At 40.5% G+C, this 16,907-nt stretch overlaps 1 protein-coding gene across 1 annotated transcript; it reads left to right on the plus strand.

The window, feature by feature from the left end:
• The first annotated feature begins 10,267 nt into the window (after positions 1 to 10,267).
• LOC121996751 lies at positions 10,268 to 12,175 on the plus strand. The gene has a single exon (XM_042550829.1). The coding sequence runs from the start codon at positions 10,348 to 10,350 to the stop codon at positions 11,998 to 12,000; it is 1,653 nt and encodes a 550-aa protein (XP_042406763.1). The 5' UTR covers positions 10,268 to 10,347; the 3' UTR covers positions 12,001 to 12,175.
• Positions 12,176 to 16,907: the final 4,732 nt, after the last annotated feature.

The following is a 16,907-nucleotide window of genomic DNA, read 5'->3' on the forward strand; positions in this document are numbered from 1 at the left end:
TAAAAGCCTTTGGGTGTAAAAGGTCTATAATAGGAAAAGAGGGATAGACAGGAAGGTAGAAACCTTCAAAGCAAGGCTAGATGAAAAAGGAAACTTTTTCACTGGTAGCCATGCTTAAGTCTATTCGGATTCTTTTATCTATTTGGTAAGTGGATGTCAAGACAGCATTCCTTAATGGAAGTCTTGAAGAAAACATCTATATAAAGCAACCAGAAGGGTTCATTGCAAAGGGCTAAGAGCATCTTGTGTGCAAGCTCAATCAGTCTATGGACTGAGGCAAAGCTTCAAGGTCTTGGAACATCCGGTTTATCAAAGTAATCCAGATCTATGGATTTAGTAACCGGATAAGTCTTGTGTATACAAAAGATGTGATGGAAACGTGGTGATATTTCTTGTACTATACTTAGATAACATTTTTGGTAGTTGGAAACAATATCAAAATGTTGTCAGAAGTAAGGGTATGGTTGTCCAAACAATTCAATATAAAGGACTTGGGAGAATGTATATATTCTTGAGATCAAAGTAATAAGGGATCGCAAGAAAAGAATATTTTACTTATCCCAAGCTTCATACATCGGAAAAATCCTTGCTCGTTTTAAAGCATACAAAACTCCAAGAAAGGTTTCTTACCTTTTCAGGATGGAGTAACTTTATCTAAAGATATGTCTCTGTAGACATCAAAGGAGATAAAGGAAATAAAGGCAGTTCTTTATGCTACGGCTGTTGGAAGCCTAATGTATGCTATGCACGAGATTAGAAATCTGTTTTGCCGAGGGCATAGTTAGCAGATATCAAAGTAAGCCTGGACAAGGACAGTGGACTGCAGTAAAGCATATATTGTAGTACCTTAGAGGCACTAGAGATTATATGCTAGCTTACAAGGCAGTTAATTTAGTCCTTGTGGGTTGCATGGATTTTGACTTCCAATCGGATAGGGACAATAATAAGTCAACCTCGGGGTTTTGTGTTTACTTTAGGAGGTAAAGTCATAACTATGGAAGAGTGATAAGCATAGGTGTTTTTCTGAACTCCACCATAGAAGCTTAGTATATGGCAAGCCTCTGAGGTAGCCATAAAAGCTGAATGACTCAATAACCTCAAGATAGACTTAGATATGATTTCTGGTTTGTCCAAAATTTTTACAATTTATTGTAATAATGTTGGTGCAGTAGCAAACTCGAAGAAACCATAAGTCTATAAGGCAAGTAAACACAATAGAGCGCAAGTACCACCCAATACGAGGAATCGTATAAATGAGGAGAAGTTGTTGCCGCCTAGATTGCATCAGGTGATGACCTATAGATCCTTTCACTAAGGTCCTTAAGGCGAGAGCTTTTGATGGGCATGTTGAAGGGATGGGAATCAGATGTATGGCAGCAGATATGGCAGCTTAGTCTTTTAGTATAAGTGGAAGATTGTTAGAGTGTATACTAAAAGCCTAGCTTTTGGTATAAACATTTATCTAGAAATAAGAATCACATTGGTCAAATGTCTACATTTGTGATAAATATAGTTGTTCAATTAATTTATATTGTAGATAACATGGTGTGTGGTGTCACACACAGAGGATCATGTTATCAGTACCTTATAAATTATAAACAGTAGCTCACGACCAAAATGGAAAGGAACAAACCATTAGAAGGTCGTAGTGTAATTAGGTATCAGTTTATCTTGACTGTATAATTACACTAGTACACTTAGAGTGTATTGAGTAGGACCATTTGAGGTCGTTTCTTTTATACTGACTTTATAAAGAAACAAAGACCTCGGTTATTATGGAAGTGTGTGCTCTTAATCCTAATATAATAACAAGCACATATATTTGATATTTATTTCTTTAATTTATCAATGGGTGAGATTTAGTTCGATGAATCAATAAGTCCGATAAGTTGGGAAATGGTATCACTTATAGTGTGTGTTGTTGATTATAGAAGGAAACTGTGTCCTAGAGATACTAGGTTGATAATGTCCTCAAGAGGAGCTCATAAGGATTGTCATGTTAAACCCTGCAGGTGGACCTAGTCCGACATGATGATAAGGTTGAGTGGTACTACTCTTGGACTAAGATATTAATTAAGTGAGTTGTCAGTAACTTACTTAATTAGTGGACATTTGTTATCTTAAACACAGGGAGACTAACACACTCATAATAAGAAGGAGCCCAAAATGTAATTTGGGATTGGTGCGGTAGTTCAATAATAGTTCTCTAGTGGAATGAATTATTATTGATAAAATTAAGTTGTGTGTTCAGGGCGAACACGAGATGCTTAATTTTATCGGGAGACCAAAACCAATTCCTCCTCTCGGTCCCTATCGTAGCCTCTAGTATATAGAGATTTATACCCACCTTCTTACCCATCCAATGGGGCCGGCCAAGCTAGCTTGGAACCCAAGCTAGGGCCGGCCAAGACCAAGTGGATGAGCCATGAAGGTGGCCGGCCAAAGCTTGGGTCCCAAGCTTAGGTGGCCGGCCACTAGAATATTAAAAAGGATTTTTATTAAAATTATTTCTTATGTGGATATCATGATTTTAAAAGAGAGTTAAAAAAATTAAAATTTCTTTTATAACTTTCTACAAAAGATTAAGAGAAGAGATTAATCTCTTTCCTTATTTGTAGTTTAAAAGGATGGTTTTAATTTTTGGTAAAAACTTTCCTTATTTGTAAATCATCTACATGTTTAAAAGAGAGTTTAAAATTTGAAATCTTTCCTTATTTGTTGATTAAAGGTGGATTTTAAATTTTAAGAAAACTTTCCTTTTTAATCATGTTCATGATTTAAAAGAGAGTTTAAAATTAAATATTCTCTTTTATAAGTTTCTACAAAAGATTAAGAAAAGATTTGATATCTTTCCTTATTTGTAGATTAAAAGAGATTTTAATTTTTAGAGATAACTTTCTTTTTATCCACATGTTTAAAAGAAAGATTTTAATTTATTAAATTTCCTTTTTATAAACCAATCATGAAGGGATAAAATTATTGGAGAAATTTTTATAAATTTCTAGAAACAAATTAGGAAGTTTTAATTTTTGTTTTAATTAAAACTTTCCTTGATTTGTGGATTGAAGGTGGCCGGCCAAATAAGTTGTAAAAAGGAAATTAATTTTTAATTAATTAATTTTTCTTTTTCATGGCAAAAGAATTAAGGAAGTTTTTAATTAAATTTCCTTATTTGCCAAGACCAAGGATTATAAAAGAGGGGGTAGAGGAGGCTTCAAGGCTAATGACTCTATTCTATTTTCTCCCTCTTTTCCTTGGTGGTGTGGCCGGCCCTTCCTTCTTCTCTTCTTCTTCTCTTTGTGGCCGAACCTCTTCATCCTCATGGAGTTTTAATTGGTGGCCGGATCTAGCTTGAGGAAGAAGGAGAGAAAAGCTTATATCCCTAGGAGCTTGGTTGGTGGAAAAGATCTTCATCTTTTGGAAGCTTTGTGCTTGGCCGAAATTTGAAGAAAGGAGAAGGTGCTTTGGTGGTTTCTCATCTCGGAAGATCGTTGCCCACACAACGTCCGAGGTTAGAAGAGGAATAGTAGAAGATCAAGAGGTCTTTCTAAAAGGTATAACTAGTAATTTTTCTTTCCGCATCATACTAGTTATTTTTGGAAATAATACCAAATACAAGAGGCATGTGATTCTAGTATTTCGAATATGTTTTTCGATGTTGTGTTCTTTTGTTTTGTTTTTTTTTCCCTTGTGATTTGATTGTTCTTTTCGGTTAACCTAAAGTTATTTTAGGAAATTAAATATTAGCTTTCCATAAAAGGTTTTGTCTAGTCGGTGGTGGTTGCTCCCATATCCAAGAAGGCCATGTGCCTCGCCACGTCAGTACTGGGAACCAATTATGGAAATTAATATTTAATGGAATTAATAACTTAAGGTGATTTGGGTCGAACGTGTTAAGTTCCGCAGGAGACCCAAGTCAAAACCTAAAAGAACGAATAGATTAAGTTTTGGATCAAACGTGTTAAGTTCCGCAGGCGATCCAAAATTTAATTTAAAAGAACACATGGTAGCTAGGAAAAGGTTCAGACCTTTGTACAAAATTTTGTACAGTGGAACCTCTAGGTTTTCCGAGTAGCAATCAACACTTTCTTCTTCTGATATTCCTCCCCCTTCATTTATGCTCATTTCTGAGCTTGACTCTTCTTCCAGCTGATAGTTAGCCATTAGCGCTAACCCCGAGAATTCTTTGACGTCTGATTCGGAGGATGAGTCTGACCATGTGGCCTTCAGGTTCTTCTGTTTGGAGGAAGATTGCTGCTTTTCCTTTCCTTTTTCCTTTTTCTTCAATTTTAGGCAGTCATCTTTGATGTGCCCTTCTTCATTGCAGTTGTAACAACAAATCGTCCTTTTATTTCGCTAAAGCCTCTTTGTCTGCGATCTAAATTTATTAGTATTAAAAAATTTATTGAAACGTCTTACCAATAGAGCCGCTTCGGATTCGTCGATCGAGGCTTCGGAGTCAGAACCGTTTATTCTTGCCTTTAAGGCAATGTTTTGACTAGTCTTCTCTACTCCATTGGGCTCTGTAACTCGAGATTCGTGAAGTTCAAAAGTAGAAAATAAATTTTCTAAAGTACTACCTTGAAGTTCTTAGAGATGTAGTATGCATCTACTAAGGACACCCATTCTAGAGTTCTAGGGAATGCATTGAGTGCGTACCGGATCGTGTCCCGGTTCGTTACTTCTTCTCCAAGATTGCTTAGTTGAGTTATTAGCTCCTTAATCCTTGCTTGGAGTTGTGCTACCTTCTCGCCATTGTTCATCCGGAGGTTCGTAAGCTGAGTCCGGAGGATGTCGCGTCTTGCAAGCTTTGCTTCAGAGATACCTTCGTGAAGCTCCAGGAATTTTTCCCAGAGGTCTTTCGCGGAGTCGTAGCTTCCTATCCGACTTACCTCCTGAGGCAGCAGAACGCTGAGCAGGTGGAACTCAGCCTTTCCGTTGGCGAAGAAGTCTGCTTGTTCCTTCTTCGTCCAGTTGTACTTTTCTTTGTCTTTTGATGCTTCATATCCATATTTCATTATTAAGAGTATATCAAATTCAGTGTTTAAAAAAAAACTCCATTTTTCGCTTCCATGTAGCGAAGTCTCCGTCGAACTTTGGGGGATGAATATTCGCACCGGCCATTGTCCTTTTCTTTGTGCTTCAGACGGCGGTTAGTCCTTCTGAGGTCGTTGGGCTCTAATACCACTTGTTGGTGCAGCGAGGCCGGTAAGAGGGGGGTGAATTACCTGCAATCAAAGAGTATACCCTCCTCAAAGAACTTTAACTCAAAATAAAAGCAACAAGAGTATTTAAATTAAGTAACAGAAACAAAAAAGAGAGACGACTCAGCTATTTGACTTGGTTACAACCGAGACGGTTGTTAATCCAAAGCGGTTGGAAAACGCACTAGAAACGCCTCCTTCTCTGAAGGCGGAGAAGCCTTTTACACTTTGAGAGCACAGAAGTTACTAAGAATGAAAGTACAGAGTTGATTTTCGTTGATCCTGAATAGTTGTTCGAGACCCCTTTATATAGGGGTTCCAAGACTTATCCAGTTCACCTGATCTTCGGGATCAGGATTTGACTCGAGAGGGATTGGTCGACCAATCCCCAGGTTCGGTCGACCGAACCTACATACTTGATCAGCCTTCCATCCAGATGCAGTCTGTGTAGATCGAGCCTACGTTCGGTCAACCGATCCCATTATTTGGTCGAGCGATCAACCAACGGTCTCTACTCGATCTGACCCAATCAAATCGCTCAACCAAGTCTCTGATTATCTTCGGTTCGGTCGACCGATCAGAAGGTTCGGTCGATCGATCACTTCACCAACGGCTGGCTGCTTGTCGTGGCTTCTAACGTGTCACCAATAGTTGGCTTTCTGATGGTAGGGGTTCGGTCGACCAAACACTTGCCAAGTCAACATCCCGGTTGACTTGCTCTGGTTCTGCTCACTTGGGTGATTACGGCCAACCGGAATAGGGCTCACCGGAACCCAATTCCTGGCCTTCTCCTCGAGCAGTCTTCCATCTCGGCTCTACGTCCCTCGAACGCCGCGCACGTTCTTTTTGCCCACCGGTGTACTCTTCCGTAGCTCTCTTGTCCTTCGGACGCACCAAGCCCGTCAGCTCCCTTCCCGTGCCATCTTTCTCGCTAACTGCGTCTTCCGCTCGACTTCCTGCGCTCCTAAGCTCCTGCACACTTAGACACAGGGATCAGACAAACAGGACCTAACCTAAACTTGGTTGATCACATCAAAATAACCACGAGATCCATCATGATGTACCTGATGAGTTGTACATGACCAGACTTAGCCTACACAGTAAGTAAACTGAGTAGATACATGAGTAATCCCAGTGTTGAGCATTGGAAAGAGGTAACAAGAATACTGAGGTACTTAAGGTGTACTCATGAATATGGTATGCACTATACGAGATATCCTGCTATGATCAAAGGATACAACGATGCAAGTTGGATATCTGACATAAAAGACTCTAAGTCTCTGGGAGGTGTAGTCATTTTCTAAAAATCTTTTAAGCAAATCGTAATAACCAGATCTACGATGAAATCTGAGTTTGTAGTTCTTGACAAATATGGTGAAGAGGCTGAATTGCTACGACAATTCTTAGAAGATATTCCACGATGGCTGAAAGTTGTACCAACAATTTACATACATTGCGATAGTCAATCAGCAATTGGTCGGACATAGAGCCATCTGTATAATGATAAGTCTAGATATATACGTCGCATACATAATATCATTAGGCAACTACTCTCAACAGGAGTTATCACTGTTGACTATGTGAGGTCAAAGGATAACCTAGCGGATCCACTAATCAAAGAGTTAAATCGAGAGTTAGTTGCAAGCTCATCATGAAGAATGGACTTGATGTCGTTGTCAGTGATCAGTGCAGAGGACACCCAACCTATGCTAATTAGAGATCCCAAGAACTAGGTTCAAAGGGATAATTAATCTGCACTGACTAGACACACTGTGGGGAACAACCCAATGAATCAGTGAAGGATGGAGGTTAAGCACACGAATTTTAATGATCAAGAAGAGTAGATGACTACTCTTGAAGGATCACCTATGTGAGAAAGAAGTGGGGCCACTTCGAAGAGAATTGGAGGCACAATTCTTAGAGCTTCTTACAGAACCAGACGTGTTTATCCCAAGAATGAACACACTCATGAGAACTAAGTTGTATCAGGGGAGAGTCTTGGGTGAGATATGTCAAGCTTACACAAACGGTAGAACAGTTCAAGGACATCACATCTACTGTCAGCTAGTAAGCAAACAGATCTTCACAATGGAAGGTTTAAAGGGTAAAACCTACCTATCGTATATTTGACTCAACTATTACATGCTATCATATACCCTGTTTTCCATTCATGTAGGGGATTGTTGGAAATGTGAATGAAATAAAGAGGTGGAGACGAAGAGACTTTATTATGCATGAGTTTAATCCCACATTAGAAGTCTCTTGGCTTTATTATTGGTTTAAGTTATGACACATGCATTGACGTTGTAAATATATGCATGGGGAGAGACTCTCTCACACATGAGTATGCAGGAATGGGTGCAAATTCAGGGTCCGGATTGTGTTGAACCAAGGTTGACTCGTGTACGAGCACGACCTGCGCATGCCGAATGTCAGACCAGTCGAGGCAAAATTTACCTAAAAGAATAAATCAACGTATTGTCACTTGAATCTCTTTTTGTTACATGCTCAAGAGTGTAACAGAAGCATTAATGTGAAATTAATGGTGATTCAGTAATGTCTTGACATTAATGGCGGCATTAAACTCATTAATGGTGATTTCGTAACGTCTCAATATTAATAGTGACATTAAACCCATTAATAACAACATTGAACCCAACATTAAATTATCATAATTTGATCATTTATTGCAGGCAAGGTGAGAGCTTCTATATAAGAAGGTTGGATCTTGAGCAAAGAAAAGAAGTGGAAGAGAAGTGAAAACGAAAGCAAGAGAATTCCTCCACTTTCGTTCCCCGATTCTTCTTTCAGTCGTGCATCCGCTTGACTGAACTACTCATGATAGCACTCAAGTGCGTTTTCAGTTCGCCATGAACAACCAGTGTTTGGTTGCGTTCGTGGTTTTGTCGTTATATCCTGGGAAACATACGACCTAAGAAAACCTCGAAGCACAGCAGGAGGTGGGACGAATCTGTTTTAAGGAAATTGTGACCATCGCAGGCCTCGGTCCCTTTGCCCGTTCGGCCGCTTCGCCTGTCGGTCGCTTCACCCGTCGGCCGCTTCACCTACTCAGATTTTGTTGCTCGAACTCGGTGCTCTGTCTGCACTTAGCAATTAGCAGAAACCAACCCCCGCTAGCAGCCTGAGATTATCAGCTCAGGTCATCTCGATAGATAAGTTAGAATTGATTTTGTGTAATTTCAATTCAGTTAATTCTCCAATATTTTCGGTAACAGATTGTCCAATACATTATTCAAGAACATTGTTCACGAACGTTAATGAGCTGAACACATATGTGTTTAAGTTTGTTTGTTTAGTTTAATGAGTTGTTCAAGCTTGTTTGTTTAGTTAATCTTATATATATTGAACGCACATAAACAAACTCTTACCAAATCAAATACCAAGCTTGTTCACAAACGTTTGGTTCATTTACAGTCTTAGCCCCGGTCACCGACACTGTCCCTAAATTGATCTCGATTGTTGACATCGTGGCTCGATATCAGTCTTCAACGTCATCCCCAGATTAAATCCACAACTTACGTAAATGTGGGGGGAGGGGCATGGATAAGGAAATGACTTAACCACCTTATTAATAAGATTGTTTCTCCCAAAATATGTGGAGAATGATAACGAGCATCCCAAAACACGTGGTAAATGAAATCGCACATCCCAGAAAACATGCACTTTTATAACCCTTTAAAAGTCGCCCGCTCTCACACACAAAAATCCTCTACATTAATAACCCTCATAGTGTCAGTCCCACAGATATAGAGAGAGGTACATGCAGGTACACAGGCGTTAAACGCATGGTGAGGTAAACTCTAAATCGTCAGTTTCTAAGAATCGACCTCTGACTATTACGCCAGAAATACCATGCACCCATCATTTATGCTACACCCTGGGGGCTACACACATAAAAATTCTACTTCTCCTTAGTATGAATTTGTTCATTGACCATAACTTAATTATCATATTTCACTACAACAAACATAAATGTATTGAAGATAATTTTTTTAAAAAATTAAGTGATCATTGTCCACTTATATCATATTAAAAAATAAAACAATAAAAAAAATAAGTTAAAGTTATTTTAATTAAATTATAATAATTTTAATTGAAATTATTAAAATAATTTTGCTTTGTATTATAATAATTTTGATATAACTTATTAGAATAATATTTAATGATAAGTATTTTGAAGATGAAAAACAAAATAAATATTTTTCAAATAAATATTTTTTATTATTATTATTATTATTATTTAAAAATAGATGAGAGTAGTCCGACACTGCTCAGGCTCTAGCACGTAGGATTAAAAACGGGACTTTATAAAGCTAGCCCTTGTCCTTACCGGCCTTTATTCGGGAGTAGCTCGCTCAACCCTCTTTCCCTCGTGCAGTGCGGCAGCTCGTCTTTGCATGCAAATGACGCTTACCCTTCCCCTGCCTACCCTCCTCGATTTTACTTATTTATCCAATTACTTTACTTAATTAACCCAATATACTTTAATGTTTTGCATGGACGAATTAAAAAACGCATTTATGATAAAAAAAATAATTACCAATATATATATATATATAGCAGCTCGTCTTTGCATGCAAATGACGCTTACCCTTCCCCTGCCTACCCTCCTCGATTTTACTTATTTATCCAATTACTTTACTTAATTAACCCAATATACTTTAATGTTTTGCATGGACGAATTAAAAAACGCATTTATGATAAAAAAAAATAATTACCAATATATATATATATATATAATATTGATATATAATTTAACGGTAATTCTTGTTGATCAGAATCTGATCAACTAGAATTACCTATGTTCCAATTAAAATGTATGCATATACATACATGTAATTAATGTACACAGATGATATTATCAAAATACCCATGTATATACTTACATGTATTAATTCTAGTTGGCCAGATTCTGACCATTTAGTATTACTCATAATTTAATTACAAAGGTGTGCATTTTTAGTGGCCATATCAAAGCTACCAATAAATTTATTTGGTGTCACGTTCTTATCAGCAACCATCCTCTTGTTTTGCTCATCCCATGCTTGCCGTCGAAGGTTTCTCTTCGCTACTTGAAATACCATTCCGGCATTTCCACGAACATACGACAAACACTCGATCCATGGCCGATGAGACCGATCCCTCGCCGGAGGCCGACGACTCCGTCGCCCATCTCCTATCCCAAGCTCGAAAGCTTGTGCCTGCCGCCCTCGCTGAGGCCCGTGCCGCCGCCGGCTTCCCGGCGCGATGGAGCTCCATTGCCGACAAGATCGAGCGTGTCTCTCCCTCCCTCGATGACCTCTCCAGCCTCCCCTGCTTCTCCCGGAACGCGCTCTGCAGGGAGTTGCTCCAATCGGTGACTCGCGCCCTCTGCGCCTCCATCGACCTCGCTGGTTGCGCCTCCGCCTCCGGGAAGCTCCAGATGCAGAGTGACCTCGACGCTCTGTCCGGCGAGCTCGATCTCGTGCTCGCCGACTGCGCGTTGCTGGTGAAAACCGGTGTCCTCGAGGACTCGGCCACCGCCGCTCCTTCGCAGTTGTTGGATAAAATGCGCGAGCTGCTTGCGCGCTTGCAGATCGGGCACGCGGAAGCCAAACACCGGGCCGTGGACTCCCTCCTTGAAGCGATGAGGGAGGACGAGAGGAGCGTGGTGGCCGCGCTCGGGCGAAGCAACGTCTCTGCGCTCATACGCTTGCTTGGAGCTACCTCCGTCAAGATCAAGGAGAAGGCGGCCACAGCGATCTGCTTGCTGGCCGAGTCCGGGTGCTGCGAGAAGCTACTGGTTGCAGAAGGCGTGCTTCCTCCCGTAATCAGACTATCAGAGTCCGGGAGCTTGATTTGTCGAGAGAAAGCCCTAATTTCGCTGCAGAGACTATCCATCTCTGCCGAAACCGCACGTTCCATAGTTGGCCATGGAGGTGCTCGATCTCTGGTCGAGATATGCCACTCTGGCGACTCCATTTGCCAATCGGCCGCCGCGGGCACGCTAAAGAATCTCTCCGCCGTGCCGGAGGTCCGGCAGACGCTGGTGGAAGAAGGCACCATATCTGCCATGATCGACCTCCTGGACCGCGGAATTGTTCTCAGCTCCAGAGAGCACGCCGCAGAGTGTTTGCTGAATCTCACTACAAGCAACGACGGCTTTAGGCGGCTCGTCGTCGAGGAAGGCGGAGCTCGCAGTCTATTAGCCTACCTGGAAAAGCCACTACCGCAGGAACCCGCCGTCGGTGCATTGCGGAATTTGATCAGCGCGGCCACCGTCGGCAGCCTCGTTTCCCTGGGCCTCCTCCCTCGGCTGGTTCATATCCTCAGGGATGGCTCTCTCGGCGCGCAGCAAGCGGCCGCGTCCATCATTTGCAGAATTACCAATTCCAACGACACGAAGAAGTCCATCGGCGAGCTCGGCTGCCTTCCTCTGCTCGTCACAATGCTCGAGTCTAAAACAAGCACGGCGAGAGAGGTCGCAGCGCAGGCCATCGCCGGACTCATCAGCCTTCCTCAGAACAAGAGGGAGCTCAAGAAAGATGGCAAGACAATGATCAACCTAGTTCGCTTGCTGGATCCTAACCCTCAGAACACAGCAAAAAAATATGCAGTCGCTTGCCTTCACTCCTTGTCTTCGAGCAAGAGGTGCAAAAAGCTGATGCTCTCTTACGGTGCCGTCGGGTACCTCAAGAACCTTGCTGAAGTAGAAGACATGGCTGGTGCCAAAAAACTGCTGAAAAGATTGGAGAAGAACAAACTGAAGAACTTGTTCATCAGAAAAGCAGGATGAAATCTCCTATCCTTCGTATATTTGCTTCTCTCCCACTGTTAATATGTTCCACTGACTAGGAATCAGAAAGATGAGAGATTGTCCAGGAAACTTGTTCGAAGTTGTACTATACGCTGTTGATGCCCTGTTTATGTTCTCTCATAGCTATCTCATCCAATCAAGGTTTGCAGATGTCGATGCAAGAAACGATTCTTCCAGGTTGCTTTATCGAGTACATTGGCAATGACAAAGGCACGGGTGGTGTGGTGATCATGCCTGTTACCTGCTTTATTGATAAAACAAGATTCTGCTTTAATCTTTAGATAATAAAAGAATAATGTTGGTGGTGTTGGTCATGGAGCAAATACATTTCACCAGCAGCAGCAATAAATGCTTTAAGCAAGGTTTTGATGGAAGATGATGAGATTAAGACTTTAATCACTTTGTTTCAGTTATGACAGTGCAGTAGTCTCAAGTGAATTTGCCGAGTTTGGTAAGTACAATGTTAGGTTTCATTAATGATTTCTGCCTCAAGCACTCATTAAGTGCTTAATAATTATACTTCATAGAGAGTGTCGGCTGTGATTGTGATCATTAGTAAATCAGGGAAGGTGGTAAACTTTCAGAATTAAGTTTGAATATTTGAATTATAAAAAAAAAAATAGTGTCGGCTGTGATTGTGATTGATTATGAATTATAATTTTTAAATTTGAACAAATGATAGAGAATTAATTCTATCTTTTTATGATTTATAAATTCAGGCAAATTCATAATTTTAGATACAACTACAAAAATATATATACCAACAAAAACACTTTATTTTTTTTATTTTTAAATTTATAGGGTAAAAATCAAAATGCCCTCCAAATTATGTAAACTAACAAAAGGCAACCCTTTTCAATTTTTATTTTTCAAAAAAACACCAATTCGAAATTTTATTTTCATATTAGCCCTTGTTGTAAAGTTAGTAAGTAGCTATTTTAAAATAATTTAAATTAATTTAAAATAATTTTGATAAAGTTTAAATATCTTTGATAAGTTGGTAAATAATATTTTGATATAATAATATTCAGAGTTTAGGATTTAGAGTTCAAAATTTCAAGATTTAGGATTTAACTATAATTGTGCTATAACTATAGAAGCTTCTTGGTAACTACAACGTGAAAAATCAATTATTCACTTTAATCAAAATTATTATACACAAATCATTATTATATCAAAATTCATTTTAACAACCTTGTCAAAATTATTTAAACTTCATTAAAATTACTTTAAATTAATTAAAATCACTTTAAAACAGTTATAGTTAAACCCTAAACCCCAAAAAGCACTTGAACTACTAGGTAATTTCTACATGTTATAGCAACTACCTATTATTATAGCAAAAGGTGATTACGCTCATCCCAAGTGTCTCTCACAGCCCTTCCCCATATAATGTGAAAGGAGATTGATACGATGATGAAAAAAGGTCCACCAAAGAGAGTCAAAGCAGGGAAGAACAGTTGACGTAGAGGTCAAAGTCAAAGAGACATGGTCCACAGATTAGGTTAAGTCAGCCAAGCTGGGCAGCAAGGCCGGATGAACGACATGCCTGGTCCGAGCAGACGAGCAATATTAGACGGACGACATGTCCGAACAACCATTCTTTGAAAGTCTGCGATGGAGTGATAGAGACAACAGTAAAATCCCCGGATCATCATCTCGGCCGACCAGACATCACGACCAATCGGATGAAAGCTAGCCCTCTGACAATGGGAAAGTCGAGTGAAGGAAGATTACTTTGTTCGGTACGACCTAGCTGGGATGTCTCGACCGAGAGGCCTCCGGTCGGCATACAATAGAACCCACCTACATATCTCATCGTACCCTTTTGGAGGTTTGTGCCACTGACAATAGCGTATGTCCAACAAGCAAATCGTACTTTAGAAGCTTCTAGCCTGTCACATCAGAGATTTGTATACTTGCTTAAGGAAAGGTGTCAAGGATATTTTTTGTTTTATCTTTTCATAGGATGCTTTGGAAAACGTGCATATTCTTTGAGATATGTACATAGATACTACAGTGACACTATAAAAAAGGGTTTCCATCCATAGGCGGAGGCATGCGATATCTTGTGATTCTACACACTCTACTATTCATTACTGCTATTTTTCTCCACTTAGTGAAGGGCTGACTTGAGCGTCGGAGAGATAACATCGGGAACCATTTCCTGGCCCAACACTAATGCTCTTGGTTTTGTAGGACAGCGAGGAGTCTACCTCCAATCAACAACAGAGTCACATTGCCAGCTTGCCATCTTCTTCGCTTTCAGATAGGATCATATTTAGCGACATTTGTGGGAAAGTTACCTGTAGCCGAAACATGAAGATAGAGGACACTGGACAACTCACCACTATGATGTTAACTCAGGAAGATTTGAAGATGTTGATAAGTGCTTGAGTTGCAAAGATGGTGCAGTAACAACAAGAGACAGTAGTCGACTACCGAGTGTCGAACTACTCGACCGTTTCGGCGACAAGTTGACGAGCTGACTTGAGAGCCTGAACAGAAGGCCCCGTCGACTGCAAGTCAAACAACAGGTCAGCTGGTGTCTTCTGGGAAGCATCAAACACGCTGATCCCATATCATCGGGTGTTATTCCGCACACCCTTGGAAGAGCAAGGCCTAGTGCAAAGTGTTGGATTGCAAGGTTACAACAAAGTCTCACATTAAAAACACATGGGAAAGATCATGGGTTTATAAGAGAAAGATATTTCTATTGGTATGAGACTTTTTAGAAGAGCTCAAAAATAAAATCATGAGGGTTTAGGCCTAAAGTGGACAATATCATATCGTTATAGAGATATCTAAATTTCTTTTGGTCCTAATAATTAGTATCAGAGTCCAGACTGTCAAAAGGTCTAATCGTCGACTATGCACAAGAGTTATGGTCTAATTGAGCCATGTGAGTAGAATATTGACCTCGAACAAATGAAGTGGGGGCTCCCATGTTTGAATCAAGAGGACCATATCACACCAGGTAGGAAGTCTTAGTTGCTGCTTGGCAAGGAAGTCCTAGTAGGTCAGGTGGACCGAGAGGCAGGAAGACTTAACGGGTCGAGGATCGGACGTGGGAAGCTTGTGGTTCTTCATTTGAGGGGTGGGTGGGGGGATTGTTGGGTTGCAAATAAAGTCTCATATTAGAAACACATGGGAAACATCATTGGTTTATAAGGAAAGGATATTTCTATTAGGGATGACAATTTTTCCCGCGGGTTTAGGGCCCCGTGGGGAAAACCCGAAATGGGGATGGGGATCCTCGATTTTCGGGGATGGGGCGGGTTTGGGGCGGGTATGGGAATATTATCCCCATCCCCGAACCCGCCCCGAATATTATTATTATTAATACTAATAAATAATAATATGATTTTTAAAAAAAGTATTAATAATAGTATTAATATTAAAATTAAAATTTTTGAAAATATTATTATTAATAATATTATTAATATTGATATTAATATTAATATTATCAATTGACCCAAACAAACCACAGACACTAGAATAGCTCATGCCAGGTCAGATTACATGTATTAATATTAATATTAATATTGATGATAATATTGGTATTAATACATGGCAGTTAAACTTTCACCTCCATGGATTGCAATTGATGATACAGTGGCTACCATTTTGGTGTTTCTGTGTCTGTGATTTGTTTGGGTTAATATTCTATTGTTTCTGGTGTCTGTGGTTTGTTTGGGTCAATTTGGAAATGGGGCGGGGATGGGGAATCCCCGAACCCGTGGGTTCAGGTTCGGGGAATCCCCGAACCCGAAAAAATAAGAATGGGGCGGGGATGGGAATGGCAAACCCGCCCCCGCCCCGCCCCATTGCCATCCCTAATTTCTATTAGTATGAGGCTTTTGGGTAAAGTCTAAAAATAAAATCATGAAGGCTTAAGCCCAAAGTAGACAATATCATATCATTGTGGAAATATCTAAATTCCTTTTGGTCCTAACACAAAGGACACAAGGTTCCTTTTTAGAGGCGCCCGTGAAAGGGGAAAAGGCAAAGCACCCTGACTCAATGACTCTCCCAAGCGGATCAACATGTTGTTTTCCTAAGAAATTCTCGATGATCAGTTGCCGCATTATTATAGGCCTCTGACAATCGAGAAGTACACGGAGGTAACTGACACCGAAAACCATCTGATTAAGTTTGACAATATAACTACGCTCCACCAATACACCGACGGAGTCAAGTGCCAGGTATTCCTCACCACGCTCTCTGCATCGGCACAAAGATGGTTCAAGTGCTTGTTGATCAGATATATCTGTAGCTTTAAAGACTTCCGAACGGCTTTCCTACAGCATTTCACAAGCAGACATAGCTATCAGAAGACAAATGTCAACCTGTTCATAGTCAAACAATGGCCCAAGGAAGCATTGTGGGCTTATATCAAGAGATTCAACCAAGTGATCATGGATGCCCCATCAACCACCCCTGAAATCTTGATAAGTTCCTTTTTCCAAAGACTTATATATAGCAACTTCTTTTGCTCACTCATCCAGAAGCCCTCAAGAGACTTCGATCATCTGCTCGGGCAGACTACTAAGTACATCAATATCGAGGAGGCCCAATCAACTCGAAAGAAGGAAGTAATTCCTAAACCGGCAGCAGTCCCAGAGCGTCGAGTGGTCCACACCCATCAACGACCAAAAGGGTCCCGAGAGGGCACCACTTAGCCACATCGGGAGCCCCGAGCCCATGTAGTGTGGAGGCAGAGCGACTGAAGTCCATTGAGTCCTGATCGTGAACCCCACTCTTCTGTTCATATCATTGCTCGACCACGCACAACACGAGAGATTGCTATCATCTCAAACCAAAGCCACGTCGACCGACTCCTCCAAGATTTCACCGTCGATCCCCGTCTCCTGATCAACACCATC

This window comes from Zingiber officinale, chromosome 6A (genome assembly GCF_018446385.1).
Source record: "Zingiber officinale cultivar Zhangliang chromosome 6A, Zo_v1.1, whole genome shotgun sequence".
Taxonomy (NCBI): domain Eukaryota; kingdom Viridiplantae; phylum Streptophyta; class Magnoliopsida; order Zingiberales; family Zingiberaceae; genus Zingiber; species Zingiber officinale.